General features: G+C 39.7%; 1 protein-coding gene across 1 annotated transcript in view; it reads left to right on the forward strand.

Moving 5' to 3' along the window:
• The window catches only part of phf2 (PHD finger protein 2), a 170324-nt gene that overhangs the window by 103927 nt on the left and 50393 nt on the right, over positions 1-16004 (forward strand). The window contains 7 exon segments of the mRNA XM_034167362.1: positions 2662-2776; positions 3180-3340; positions 7728-7869; positions 7981-8167; positions 8404-8566; positions 9903-9990; positions 10258-10364. Of these exon segments, the coding sequence (XP_034023253.1) occupies positions 2662-2776; positions 3180-3340; positions 7728-7869; positions 7981-8167; positions 8404-8566; positions 9903-9990; positions 10258-10364 (963 nt within the window).

Raw genomic sequence — 16004 nt, forward strand, 5'->3', positions numbered from 1 at the left:
AGCAGAGTCTTTGAGTCCAAAGACCTCTAGTTTTGTCTCATCTGACCAAAGGACATGCTTCCAGTCTGCATAATATTTCTCTAGGTTGTCCTTAGCATATGTACCTAAGTCCAGCTTGAAGTTGTCTCTTATGCAGAAGAGGAGTTGTCTTGGTCCGCAGCCTCACAGTCCGTTCCTGCCCAGGGCTGTAGTGATTGTCTTCTTGAGACTACAATTCCCAACTTGTCTAAGTCCTTCAGTCATGTCTTGGCAGTTGTTCTGGGGTTTTTAGACACTAGTTTTCTTTCCAGAGTCTTTGAAATCTCACACTTCCTACCTCTGCCAGGCGTCTTCTGTACTGCGTGGCTCTTTGAATTTCTTGATGATATTTCTCACTCCAATTCATGACACTTGGAAACTCTGTAATAAGTTGTCCTTTTCCTGCTTTGTGAGCATCAACAATTCTTTTTCTCGAGTGTAAACTGATTTCTTTTGATGCTTTCTCAGGTGACAGCTAAAAACTCTTACTGAAGTTTTTATACTGTGTACATTTTAAGATAACCCCAGTTTTAACTTGATGTTCCAAGCTTTGGCATTACAGAGTTAAAGCACATCAGTGGTCTGTTTCCTTCCTCTGTTAAAAAAAAAAAAAAAAAAAAGCTGTTTGGAAAATTTAATTTAAGGGGGGGGGGGGGGGGTAATTTGTCTTCATCTGTGTGCAGGTACACTTCCCCAATGTGCAAGAGACAAAGGTTGTAGTGTACACAGCTTCTTCAGTCATAGCCACGGAAGCATGTAACTCTTGCAGGGTTATATGGGTGTCTTGGTGGCTTCCCTCACTAGTCACCTTCATGAACGATCACTTAGTTTGTGAGAACTGCCTACTCCACTGCTGCTTGTATTTCTTCATGATTGATGTAAATAAAGTCTAAGACATATTTAGTGACTGAAGTGTTGACTTCATACTGTATTAACAATAATCCTTGTATTTAGCTTTTCCACTTACTTTTGGCCTGTGAAATTGGAGGCACGAGGGAAGTTTGCAAACTGCTGTAATTCCTAAATGCATAACGTGATATTTTTCATAAGCAATTTGAATTAAAGCTGAAAGTCAACACTGCAAAAAAATATCTAGATTATTTAAATTCAACTTGATTGTGGTGGTGTACAGATGCAAAATTAGAAAACTTGTCCCGAATGCTGATGTTGTTTTACATGAAACCCAAATCGTGTTTAATAGGTACAGTAGTGTTCAGAATAATAGTAGTGCTATGTGACTAAAAAGATTAATCCAGGTTTTGAGTATATTTCTTATTCTTACATGGGAAACAAGGTACCAGGAGATTCAGTAGATTCTCACAAATCCAACAAGATCAAGCATTCATGATATGCTCTTAAGGCTATGAAATTGGGCTACTAGTAAAAAAAAAAGTAGAAAAGGGGGTGTTGACAATAATAGTAGTGTGGCATTCAGTCAGTGAGTTTGTCAATTTTGTGGAACAAACAGGTGTGAATCAGGTGTCCCCTATGTAAGGATGAAGCCAGGACCTGTTGAACATGCTTTTCTCTTTGAAAGCCTGAGGAAAATTGGATGTTCAAGACATTGTTCAGAAGAACAGCATAGTTTGATTAAAAAGTTGCTTGGAGAGGGGAAAACCTATACACAGGTGCAACAAAAATTATAGGCTGTTCATCTACAGTGATCTCCAATGCTTTAAAATGGACAAAAAAAAAAAAACAGAGAGGCGTGGAAGAAAATGGAAAACAACAACAAAATGGATAGAAGAATAACCAGAATGGCAAAGGCTCACCCATTGATCAGCTCCAGGATGATCAAAGACAGTCTGGAGTTACCTGTATTTTTGGAGTATTTTGTGGACTAATGAGAGTAAAATTGTTCTTTTTGGGTCCAAGGGCCGCAGACAGTTTGTGAGACGACCCCCAAACTCTGAATTCAAGCCACAGTTCACAGTGAAGACAGTGAAGCATGGTGGTGCAAGCATCATGATATGGGCATGTTTCTCCTACTATGGTGTTGGGCCTACATATCGCATACCAGGTATCATCGATCAGTTTGGATATGTCAAAATACTTGAAGAGGTCATGTTGCCTTATGCTGAAGAGGACATGCCCTTGAAATGGTTGTTTCAACAAGACAAGCACACTAGTAAATAAGTAAAATCTTGGTTCCAAACCAACAAAATTAATGCCTCGCAGATGTGAAGAAATCATGAAAAACTGTGGTTATACAACTAAACACTAGTTTAGTGATTCACAGGATTGCTAAAAAAGCAGTTTGAACATAATAGTTTTGAGTTTGTAGCATCAACAGTAGATGCTACTATTATTGTGAACACCCCCTTTTTCTACTTTTTTTTACTAATATCCCAATTTCATAGCCTTAAGAGTGTGCATATCATGAATGCTTGGTCTTGTTGGATTTGTCAGAATCTACTGAATCTACTGGTACCTTGTTTCTCATGTAACAATAAGAAATATACTCAAAACCTGGATTAATCTTTTTAGTCACATAGCACTACTATTATTCTGAACACTACTGTAGATGAAAACTGAGTTTGTACAACACGACCCCTTGAATGAAAACTGAATTTGAATCGGGTGTGGTGCATTCCTGATGCTGATGCGTGTCGTAATTTCGGATGTTTGTCTCCTGTTTTTCAGTGAAAAAGAAAAAGAACTGGAGCAAATATGACACGGGACAGAGCACAGACATCAAAGCTGTGCAGAACGGCAGTCAGGTTTTCATCAAGGAGCTTCGTAGCAGGACATTTCCCAGGTAACGAAAAGTGTAACAATGTTCATTGAGATCAATGCAGATATTTGCAAATTACTGCCACAGTTTGAGTTCCTCATACATTGTCATGACGCAGCACAGGTTTAATTGATTTTGCTGCCAATGAGTTATTGAGCTGTGTAAATGTTGACAATACGTCAAGATAAACTGAGTCAGGCTTCTCTCATTCTCTAAAGCACAACCATTCAGTGACTTTCTCAGAAAGTAAATGGTTCTTCTTCTTGAATGGTCCGACAGTTTCATTCAAGACTTTTCACTCTTGTTCTTTTCAGCAGAATTATTTGCATCATCCCACAAGAGGGCGCCATGTTACAAGTTCTCAGCTTGTGCTTTCATGAAGTTGTTTCTCTTTATGACGGGTGCTTTCTCTGGTTGTGTGTTCCAGTGCTGACGATGTGGTGGTGAAGCTAAGCGGTGGTCAGCTGACCATGGACTACCTGGAGGAGAATGGTTTCAATGAACCAATCCTGGTTCAGAAGAAAGAAGGCCTGGGCATGTCCATGCCAGCTCCAACTTTCTACATCAGTGATGTGGAGAACTATGTCGGTATGAAACCTCACTCATGCTGCTCTTACTCCTTTAACTACTGCTGCTACGAGTATTACTGCTTTTCACCATAGCAACCATGGCAAGCCTGCTTAAAACCCAAAAAGTCAGAGGGATCATGAGGCCCTGCTTTCACAGTCTTGACCCCAGTTTGATATAATGGTATCTGGTATCTCTGGTATCTGGTATGGTATCTCCATAGCAAAATTGAGAATGTTGTCTCAATTTTTCATAACTACTAAACTGTCAGAGCAATTTTTATTGAGAATTTTTGCATCACAGCAACTGCAGCAAGTAAGGGTCGGTATTGAATTTTGCATTGAAAAGTCATGTTTGAAAAAGAGAGAAAGATAAAGCTCAAAAACCTCACATTTATGGTCATGTTCAGGAAAAATGTTGAATTGGATTAAATGGAAACTCAGTGTCTGAGAAATTTAAGACCAAAATCTGCTCTCTCACCTCAGTGTTTCCTGAAATATGCATAACTGGTGGATTTTGTTGTTTTTGCTTGCTGCCATTGAAGTGCATCACTTTCTGAGAAATTGTTTGTGTCGAAGACTTGACATGCAAGAATTGGTGTATATGAGGAGCATTCAAAAGTGTCTGATCTTTGGCAGTGAAAAATACAATTACTCTCCTGAGGGTCTGAAATCCTAATCCTGTTCAAAGTAGTCTCCTTGGGACTACAAACACTTCTCCCAGCGGTTCTGCTATTGATGGAAGCATTTCTGGAAGTCCTCTTTTGAAATGGTGTCTAGCTGGGGCATAGCATTCTGCATGATGTCTTCTCGCTATTTGAATCAAGTCCCTTTTAAAGTCGTTTTGATCATGGGGAACAGACAAAAATCAGAGGGAACCATGTCAGGAGCGTATGGAGCCTGACAAATCACAGGAGTGTTGTTTTTGGCCAGGAATGCCTGAATCAGCTGAGCAGAATGGCAGGTGTATGGTCATGATGGAGCTGCCAAGTTTTGTCAGCCCCAAATTTAGTCATTTGCAGTGCACAGCATCACAAAGATGACATACTTTGTGAATGCACCTTGTTTTAACAAATGCAATGAAGTTGACCACACAAAACTTGAAATATCTTGGGTACTCACTGTCTGCAACAAAACATAAGTCAAAGTAAGAATTTCCATGGTTCCGTATCTCTGGTGTAGTGTTCATACACCAGAGATATGAAACCGTGCTCCTGAAGAGCACCTGCTATGCATGATTTTCCATCCTTTCACAGCTAATTAACTCAGTCAGGTGTGCTCAGCCAATTCGAAGCTGAGAAATACAAGCGTTAACTAATTAGATTTTAGTGGAGGAAGTAGACATGGACAACGTGCAGGGCAGGTGCTGCTCTCCAGGTGAGTACTCACTCACTCACTCACTCACTCACTCACTCACTCACTCACTCACTCACTCACTCACTCACTCACTCACTCACTCACTCACTCACTCACTCACTCACTCACTCACCCTCAACTGCTTAATTAACCCTCTGAGGTCCAGGGTGTATTTGGCCATTTTTGGCTACTTTTGGTTTTACCTTCATAATTTACTCTGTAAACACTCTTTACTTAAAAAAAACTCTTTACTTTGCCTTGTTTGGTGTTATTTTTCCAGCACAACCTCACCTCTGTGACTTTACAGTTTTTCTTTCATTGTGACATGCTGTAGAAATACCAGTCAACCTATATTCACACAAAAACATAAAATCCAAATAGAAAAAAGTTTTTTTAAATATTTAACAAACCATTTTTATAACTTAGAATGCAAATATAAATTGTAAATTTAAAAAATATATGTACAAATGTAGCAAACAACAAAGTTATATACAGCTGTTTACATTAAAATGCAGGAAATGCGTTAGGTGTTCTTTATACAACTATTTACAAAACAATAAGATGCCATACATTATTTGTGCCACCCAGTAAAAAAAAACTATTCCTGTCCAACACAAGGCCTTTGTATCTTATGTTGGACATGTCACAACCCTGACACTTTGTCATTCCTCCTGTTGTCCACCTGACGACAGCGTTGGCACCTTAGTCTGTCTTTGGTGGATTTTTTTCCCTCAGCAGCAAGGCCATGTGGGGATGTTGATCAACTCACATGATGTTGCTGATTTTAATTGGGTTACGTCATGCGTTTTTCCACCAATGATAAAGGGGAAGTCGTGTTTCTCCCCAACAAGAGAGGAGAAAAAGGCATGTGCTGAACGAAACGCCTCCACAACCAAATATGTGGGTCGGTGATTATTTTTGATTGGTTTAGGTCATGCATTTTCCATCAAATAATAAAAGGAAAGTCATGTTTTTCCCCTTGTAATTGGTCCACAAATACTGCATACTGTGTATGCAGTATGCATACACAAATCACGCATACTGCATGAAGTGTCGCTCCACAAATGACAATAATACTCAGGAAAAAGCCTGGTGAAATTTACTAATCATAATTCAACTTTTACGCGGCCTATCAACAAAATTTAAAAACTGGTATATAGTAGTGTGAAGTCTGCACTTTCAACACACATTCAAACAGAAACTCAGAGTGTGGGGGATTTGATGGGAGGGCCGGTTAATTCTATCATGTGACTTTGATGCACCTCCGTGTCAAACGACTCCAGAGGGTTAAGTGTCACAGGGGACTGGAGCCCATCCCATCCCGGGTACACCCTGGGCAGGACGCCAGTCTGTCGCAGGGCCACATATAGATAAACAAACAAACTCACACCCGCATGCACATTTGGGGACAATCTAATGTTTCCAATCAATCTAACTTGCATGTCTTTGGATGTGGAAGCCGGAGCACCCGGAGGGAACCCACACAAACATGGGGAGAGCATGCAATCTCCACACAAAGGCCTCAGATGGGAAGCAATCCCATGACCTTTTTGCTGTGATGCAAAAGTGCTAATCACTAAGCCACTGTGCTGCCTACCCTAGGATCTACCAGGTACAAAAAGTTTAGAAATTAATTAATTAGTCATAATCAACAGTTTAAAAAATTGTGAAATTATTTAGGTGTAATAGCGCCCAGTCATAATTCGTACATACGTAGATCATGCGCTTGCCGTTAGTGACAGTACCATTATATAATACCATTACTGCAGCTGTTACTTGTAGATTTCGTGCCCATGCTACTGCTACAGTAGAAATACAGTACTACAGTATTACTTTGATACTGCTGTTCTGCACTCCTACACTAACTACTATTATCTCTGCTGTTACAGTATTAATGTCATATCTGTTCCTCCTTTTACTACTACAATGCGGAAAATACGATAATAACTGCTGTAACTGTTCAAAAAAACAACAAATAGATAAATTGAAGAAGCTTGTGAGAGCTGAGTCAATATAGAACCAATTTGTTGAGAAATCTTCAGTAAAGTCATGTCAGGTTTTGTTTTTAATTTTATTAAGTTGTTAAAATGATGGCAGAATGGTGGATTAGTGGTTAGCACTGTTGCCTCACAGCAAGAAGATCGATTCCCACCTGGTCCTTTCTGTGTGGAATTTGCATGTTCTCCCCATGTTTGCTTAGGTTCCTTCTGGGTGCTCCGGCTTCCTCCCACATCCAAAGACATGCAGGTTGGGTGGCTTGAAAACTTTAAATTGTCCGTAGGTGTGAATGTGTTTGTCTGTCTATATGTTGCCCTGCGGCAGACTGGCGTCCTGTCTAGGGTGGATGCTGCCTCATGCCCTATATCGGCTCCAGTCCCCCGTGATCCTTAATTGGAGTAAGTGGTTGAAGATGAGTGAGTGAGTGTTAAAATGATTTTCAGGAAAAAGCATATTATTCACGAACGTATCGAATGAGTCAAGTATCAGTTCTGGCAAAAGGCAGTTTGCTGCACTTACTTTGTGTGTGTGTGTATGTGTGTTTGCAGTAAAGGTTGTTTAGTTTTAAATTGATGATTACAAACACATTTTCAATCATTGGCTGTCCAGCAGGTGGTGCCAGTGTGCTTTCTTTTGGCTGGTGCTCAGAGAAGTCGAAGCTCCACTCTGCAGAAGAAAAAGTCACCTTTTTTCCTCATTTAAATAATTTCAGGAAAAATATTTAACAAACTCAAGCTTCAGATAAACATTACACTTCTAAAACAAATTGAGTGTTTATTACTATTTCAAAATTTGTAGCTTGATGTTGTATTTTCATTATGTCTTTGTATTTTTATATATCACTTTTTAAGAAAAACAGAATTAGAAATGACTTACAAATATTACAAAAATGTTATTTGTTTTTATTTTCTAAAGTTGTTTCAAATCTCTGTGTTTCCTTTGATGGTGATACTCTTTATTTGTTAACAAACATCATGCACGTATAAATGTTGAATTTTCTTCAGCTTATTGTATGATTTATTTATTTTAAATGGCGTGTTGTCATTTTTTTCCAGGCCCTGATGTCGGCGTGGATGTCGTTGACGTGACCAAACAGACTGACAGCAAGATGAAGCTGAAAGAGTTTGTCGATTATTACTACAGCACAAACAGAAAGAAAGTTTTAAATGTCATCAACCTGGAGTTCTCCGACACCAGGTGCACAAACCTGACTGGAGATGACATTTTGTTGTATTTTGTGCCCCCATGTTCCTGTAGAGTGCATGTGTTTTCTGTCCTGACGCCTGTGTTTGTGTTTTTGTGTGGCAGGATGAACACTATCGTGGAGAGTCCACAGATTGTGCGACGGTTGTCGTGGGTGGAAAACTACTGGCCTGACGACGCTCTGCTGGGGAAGCCCAAGGTCACCAAATACTGTCTCATCTGCGTCAAAGACAGCTACACGGACTTCCACATCGAGTGTGGTGGTGCCTCCGTCTGGTACCACGTGTTAAAGGTCTGTCACAGTCTGAGCTCCACCCACACATACACATGGAAATGGACACAAAGTCCAAATGTGTCCAAATGAGCCTTTCAGTCAGCGAGCGGCACACTGATTTTATTTGACAGGACTCATGATGTGATTCTGAAAGAAGCACTGCTTCTGCACTGTTTGAGGAAATGTGGAATCCATTACGCTCTGGTGCTTCCTCACGTGACGCTGACAAAATCTGATTGCGTTTGTTTCTGCAGGGAGAAAAAATCTTCTTCCTCATCAAGCCAACCTCTGCCAACCTGTCTCTGTACGAGCGTTGGAGGTCATCGTCCAATCACAGCGAGATGTTCTTCGCCGATCAGGTGGACAAGTGTTACAAGTGCACGCTGAAGCAGGGCCAGACTCTGTTCATCCCGTCAGGTCAGCAGCATGCCGTCGCTCACTGCCGCATGGAGAGTTGGTGCAGTTTGCAGCACGCTGCACCATAAATCTGACTTCAAGGGGGGAAAAAAAACGTGATTCTAAACACGTGTAATGTGGCCCTGCACTGTTCAAAGCTACAAAAAAAATGTTTGAAATTCTTGTGGAGGCCTCAGAGTTCCAAAGACAACAAATATGCTAAATTACATAGAAAACATCCAAAATATTTCCATTTGCTTTGAGGTGATGCTGCCGCCATTAAAAACAACACGGCTTCATTTGGAATTTGGAGTGAGACGATGAGATATTTTTCCTTTAATTTAAATGTATTTCAAGGACAATTTAACATAGATCAGAAGAAGCAACACATCTTAAATATAACATAATAACAACGTAATAATAGCAAATAATAATATATTAATAGTACAAACAACATCATACCAGTAATACCAGTCATACCAACAACAGTAATAACAACTTATCTTTTCTTTGAATAAGTGACTAAACATAGCGGCAGCCACATTTATGTTTGATGGCAGAAAGTGAATGTTTGTGAACAAGGTTTAGTATAAATTTATACTGACAATTATACTTACAAAAAAGATGCAGAACAAAATAACACGAAAATCAAAAAATATAATCTGTGACTTTACGGATTTAAGCTGGAACAGACATTCTGGATGTTGTCTCAAACAACTAAAAAAAATAAATAAATACAACTACAGTGGCACTTATTAAAACCGTTTGCATCATATTTGCTCCACGAGTTTCTGAGGAATTTTATGGCTATTTTTTTATGTGTCAAACTTTACAGGGTGATGAGATTGTACAGCACTTTCTCAGCCAAAAAAGGTAATAAATAAAGGTAAATAAATAAATTAAAATAAAATACATAAAAGTAACGTAAAAGTAAAGAAGTAAAATAATTAAAAAAGTAAAATAAATAAAACATATATACAATTCTTATTCTGTCCGCCTTTTTAATCAAAATTATCCACATGGGTTGTAATTAAAGACTTTGTTTTGCACTTTTAGAACCTGCCTCTGTGGAATTTCATTTATTTATTTATCATTTGGAGGCCAGCACCAGTGTGTTCACAGGTTCCATTCACAAGAAGGTTTATGATTCAGTGATAATAAGAATGATAATTCCCTAAAACTGTCCAGGTTCTTCCTCGTTTGTCCTGATATGTCCAAAATTTTTATTTGTGTTCCACCAAGCTGTAATAACCCCTTTGGTGTAGGCTTTACTACATAAATAAACATAATTATTGTCTTTAATCTCTCAGTGCAGGTGTTTGTAATTAATGAGTGACTTTGAGGTTTTTCTCCTCAGGTTGGATCAACGCAATACTGACTCCGGTCGACTGCCTGGCTTTCTCCGGACACTTTGTCCACAACCTGAGTGCAGAGATGCAGATGAGGTTTGGACACATGTCAGATTTTACACACATTCATTCAGATTGTTAATAATAATGTAAAAGAATACAGCAGAACTTCTTGCCCTTATTTGGGTGAGTTTCTGCGTTTTTAATATTTGCTCCCGTTACCCGTGGCTACGAATGAATTCCATTTATGTGTTTAAAAATTGTCCACATTTGGACATACCTCATGAACTGCATACTTTGTTGCAATAAACCAATTGCTGAGGCATGACAGTGTTTAGCTAATAGGTGGTTTATTCTCTGCAGGGCGTATGAAATCGAGAAGCGGCTAAAGGTCAAAACGCTCACACCGTTCCCCAACTTTGAGACGGCGTGCTGGTATGTGGGACGACATCTCCTCGAGCGTTTCAAAGGTGAGTTCCTCCGACTGAGCCACATTTGAAACAGTATTTACAGATCGCGCTTGGCGGCTGCGTGCGGCGTTTTAACGTCCTTGTTGGATTCAGCAGGAAAACGCGTGACAGCGGAGAAAATGCAAACACTGTCAGAGCAGAAACGTGTCTGCTGCACAGATGAGCAGCTGGATGCTCGAATATTATTTCAGTCATTGAAGTTCACAGATGATTAGCTTCAAACGCGCTTGGCTGCGGTAGAATCCTTTGCTCCATTACAAGGCTCAGCTGTTTGGGCCGCTTTGTTTATGTTTCCACCATCCTCTGTGTATGTGTGCTCACATTGCTCTTCTCTGACCTTTCCATTAGTGTGCTCTTATAGTTTCAGCTTTTCACTTCTGTTAGTTTAAGTTGTGTGGGTCATTCTTCAGTGTCACTGCCCCTCTGTGTTGTTAATTACCTCCACCAGCTGACGGAGGAGGGCGCACTTTGTCGTGATCAAGATATACTCAAGATGCATTTAAAGACACTTTAGGGGACGGGGGATTAGATTTTGATTTAGAATTGCTCTCAAATTGTTTCTTTGACATTGTCCAATCTTTTTTCCCCCCAAAGTTTCCTCGAACACCGTGATCTTAATAAGACTGACTTCGGTGGCAGTAATTCCTTTTATTATACGGCTACTACGGTGTGTGCACACTGACTGGCTGATCTCCGGTCTGATATTTTCCTATGTCGGACCATAGTGATGTTAAGCTCAAGTCAGTCTGCTCGACACAGCATCGAGCTTTTTGAACCAGAAGTGTCAGTGAGCAGCGTTTTGAGTATGCCCCCATCACGTGACCACTGCGAGCGAGGCCTCGTTACTTCACACCACGTGTCGAGCTTCGCATAATCTGGGCGTTTCAATACGACCCGCCAAGTATTTAAATGAGATCTGAATCGCAGCTCAAACCGTGGGTTTTTGAGAGGAGGAGATTGCTAGCGACACTGTTATTGCCAATTACCACGTGAATCGGAGCCAAGGAAAGCATTAGTTTATATTTAGGTCTAGTTTAGAGTTAATTTAGTATAGTTAGCTACATACACATAGGATCTAACATAGACAGACACACACCATAGACAACAGGCATCCATTCATATACAACATTTATTCACACAGTACATCAACATAGGTTATAGTTTAGATTATATATTATAGGTAGATCAGAGACTGAGCTGAGTGACTGAAGAGCTGTGATTTTGTTGAAGTGAAAGGTGTGAGAAAGGTGAGTGTGTGTGTGTGTGTGTGTGTGTGAGAGTGAGGAGGAAGGCACATGGAGGAGCCAGTTCCAAAAAGAGCACGCTCAATTGCTTGGGAGCACTTTGATCTAATAAGCACCAAAAAGGTCAAGTGCTTGATTTGTGCTCAAGAGATGAGGTACAGTAATGTAATGTGCGACACCTGAGGTCCAAACATCCCGAGACATCAATGGCTGCTGCTCCTGCTGCTCCTGGAGCAGGAATCAGGCCATGTAACCTGTATTTTATTCTTTATCTAAGATTAAAACATACTCATAAACAAAAATAGCTTAGCATGTCATACTGTATTTCCATTAAAGGCAGACAAGCTGATTTGGATGAGGCACTGGTGGACTGTGTTGTGGAAGATGCACAACCGTTCAAAATAGTGGAGAGCAAAGTCTTCAGGGCTTTACTGCAAAGGTTTGACCCAACATATGCCTACCTCCAGAGGAGAAGACCCGCTCAAATACTGGGTGGCACGAGTCGCAGTCTATCCCAATTTACAGAGAATGGCAAAAAAATATTTGATAAGTCTTCACCAGGTTTGCACACACTGGGTCTCATGTATCAAAGTTGCGCACTTGTGGCGTAAATTTATGGTGTAAATTTGAAGTACACCAAAGTTGCCGTGACATGTATCAAGCAGTGCGCACCTGCCCATTTCCAGCGTACGCCTGATGTGACCTTGATAAATGCGGCGAGTGAAAACAATCGTAATTATAATAAACACGCCCATAAATATTCAGACTCCGCTTCAGACACACCCTCATTTTACGACACGGAAGCCAGGAAGACGGCAAAGAAAAAGAACTCCACCAATCACGACGCGTGCCAATAGAGCGTCAAAGGCGGCCGTCGTATTAATTGTTTTGTAGTATAATCAAAAAAGTGTTACAGTGGTCCCTCATTTATCGCGGGAGTTACGTTCTAAAAATAGCCCGTAATACGCAAAACTGCGACGCAGTCAGCGTTATTTTTTTACAATTATTATAGACGTTTCAAAGCTGTAAAACCACTTTATACACTTTCTCAATCAGGCATGAACATTTTCTCACTTTTCTCTCATGTGTAAACACTCTCAAAGTTCAAACCTTAGTAGAAAAATAAGACCAAACTGTTTTCAGGCCCAAACATTTGTTTGAGAAATAAAAATAGAACCTTTTCCTATAAATAATTATGATGGCTTTTAGAACTAACAAATGTAATTTTAACGATCAACGTACGAGGTTGGACACATAAGAAATTATTAATAGTGACTGATCAGTATTTCACAGATTGTGCCTCTGCGTCCTGACGCCGCGCCTTTTTCCACTCACACCTGGCTGCAGGTGTCTGTTTCTGAGTGACAAACACAGTTATGAGTAGTTGTTGGTGCTCTTTTTTCTTGTGGGCGAGAAGATTCTTATAAACAGACACGCAGACCACTGTGCACTGTAAAAAAAAAGGCATGCAAAATTGGACTAAAGAAATCCGCGAAATGACGAGGCCGTGAAAGGTGAACCGCGTTATAGCAAGGGACCACTGTATTCTCTTTTCACATGTCAATAATTCTTGACATGTGGATATTTGCTCGCGCAATTAATAAGACACGCCTAATTTTTCGGGTTTCTTTATTCTTAAAATGTATTTCTTTATTTATTTTATTGTGACAAACAAATGGAGACAACAAAACCTGATTGCAGCACGGGCGAAGGGAATGAGAACACTACAGTTGTAATTATTAATTTCATTGTCTAAAACGATCACACCACATAAAGTTAAGCTCAGCGCTGCTCTGGCTCCAGGCTGTGGAGAAAAAGGCGAGCAGCGCTTTCTTTGCGGTCAGCGCTGTGGCCACGGATCGTGCTCGAGACCAACACTGGATTTGTATTGATTATTATGTAGTATAATCAGGAAAGTGTTATTTATGTAACATATGCATTGATTTGTATAATGGCACTGTTTATCATGTTGATAATTTTCATTTTTATGTGGATTCCAGCGCTGGTTCATTTTGGTGTATAATTTACGCCACCTCTCGACCTGGTGTATATTTTCAGCGCAGCGTACAACAACGACCACATTGATAAATGCCAAGTAGCACAGCCGTTTTGGCGTACACCCCATATACGCTCAAATATCGCCGTACGCACGTTGATACATGAGGCCCACTATAGCTGGTGTTTTGGCCCATTCCTCCATGCAGATCTACTCTAGAGCAGTGATGTTTTGGGGCTGTCACTGAGCAACATGGACTTTCAACTCCCTCAACAAATTTTCTATGCGGTTGAGGTCTGGAGACTGGCTAGGCCACTCCAGGACCTTGGAATGCTTTTTACAGAGCCACTCCTTCATTCCCCGATCAGTGTGTTTGGGATCATTGTTATGCTGGAAGACCCATCCACGTTGCAGCTTCAGTGCTCTCACTGATGGAAGGAGGTTTTGGCTTAAAATCTCACGATACATGGGCCTGTTCATTCTTCCCTTAACATGGATCAGTCGTCCTGTCCCCTTTGCAGAAAAACAGCCCCAAAGCATGATGTTTCCACCCCCATGCTTCACAGTCGCTATGGTGTTCTTGGAATGCAACTGAGCATTCTTCTTCCTCCAAACAAAATGAGTTGAGTTTTGACCAAAAAGTTGTATTTTGGTTTCATCGGACCACATGATATTCTCCCAGTCCTCTTCTGGATCATCCATATGCTCTCTGGCAAACTTCCGGTCTGGACATGTACTGGCTTAAGCAGGGGGACATGCCTGGCACTACAGGATTTGAGTCCCTCTCTGTGTAGCCTTTGTTACTTTGGTCCCAGCTGTCTGCAGGTCATTCATCAGGTCCCTCCGTGTAGTTCTGGGATTTTTGTTCACCGTTCTCATGATCATTTTGACCCCACAGGATGACATCTTGCGTGGAGTCCCAGATTGAGGGAGATTATCAATGGTCTCTTGTATGTCTTCCATTTTCTTACAATTGCTCCCACAGTTGATTTATTCACACCAACCTGCTTTACTATTGTAGATTCACTCTTCCCAGCCTGGTGCACATCTACAATTTTCTTCCTGGTGTCCTTCGACAGCTGTTTGGTCTTGGCCATGGTTGAGTCTGACTGTTTGAGGCTGTGGACAGGTGTCTTTTTTACAGATAACGAGTTCCAACAGATTCCATTAATACAGGTAACAGGTGGAGGACAGAAGAGCTTCTTAAAGAATAAGTTACAGGTCTGTGAGAGCCAGAAATCTTGCTTGTTTGTGGGTGACCAAATACTTATTTTCCACCATAATTTACAAATAAATTCTTTAAAAATCCTACAGTGTGATTTCCTGGATTTTTTTTCTCATTTTGTCTCTCAAAGTTGAATGGTACCTATGATGAAAATTACAGACCTCTCTCATCTTTCTACGTAGGAGAACTTGCACATCAGGGATTGAGTAAATACTTTTTTACCCCACTGTACACATTATTTCCTAATTGACAGAATAAATCTATGAGAAACCATTGTGCTGTTGGTTTAAAGATCACTGCACCGAGTTAAAACTGCATTCTTAATGTAAACAGATTCAATCTAATTTTAACCATTTTACAAGTTGTTTGGACATAATTAAAACCAGTTAATTATATGTTATTTTTAATTTAAACATTAAATCTAATTGCAACCATCTCAGTAGTTGTTCAGACCTGACTAAGCCAGTTAATTGTGTTTTTTATTTAAAGAGATTAAATGTAATAAAATACTAATGACTCCTTTACTTCTTATAGAATTATTTTTTCTTTTTCTTTTTACTGTTGTTTATGCACCTATTACTTCTTACAGAAGTATTTTCTTTTATTGTTGTTTATGCACTAGTGACACCATATCAAATTCCTTGTATGTGAGAACTTACTTGGCAATAAATTTGATTGTGATTCTGATTCTGATGAAAACCAGTTAAACCATATTCAATTAATGGACTTAAGTTAAATCTGCTTTAAACAAGTTCACAATTTTAGAGGCCTTTTAAAGCAGTTGTACAGTATTTGTTATTTTTCATTTAAATAGTGTTAAGCAAATCTAGTTTAAATCTTGTGAATTTTAAACAGAATAAATCTCTTAAGCATTTTATCAGTGGTTTGTAGTAAACCTAGTTTTGCATAAAATAAAAGAATTTGAGTATAGTTTAAAGCTTTGTACCAGTGGGTTAGTGCTGAGTAAACCAGTTGAATTGTATTAATTTTAATTTACACAGGTTAAATCAGTTTATGCTGTTTATTTAAAAAGCCACATGTGTGAAAATCTTAAGAAACAATGAATGGAATTCTTAAAACAGTTTTAAAAAATTGTGGTAGAAGTTCACAAACAGATTCAAACTCAGTTTTGTTTTGTTTTTTTTTTTGTTTTTTGGCCAAGAGCCTGATGGACA

The sequence above is a fragment of the Thalassophryne amazonica genome, chromosome 3 (genome assembly GCF_902500255.1).
Source record: "Thalassophryne amazonica chromosome 3, fThaAma1.1, whole genome shotgun sequence".
Classification (NCBI taxonomy): domain Eukaryota; kingdom Metazoa; phylum Chordata; class Actinopteri; order Batrachoidiformes; family Batrachoididae; genus Thalassophryne; species Thalassophryne amazonica.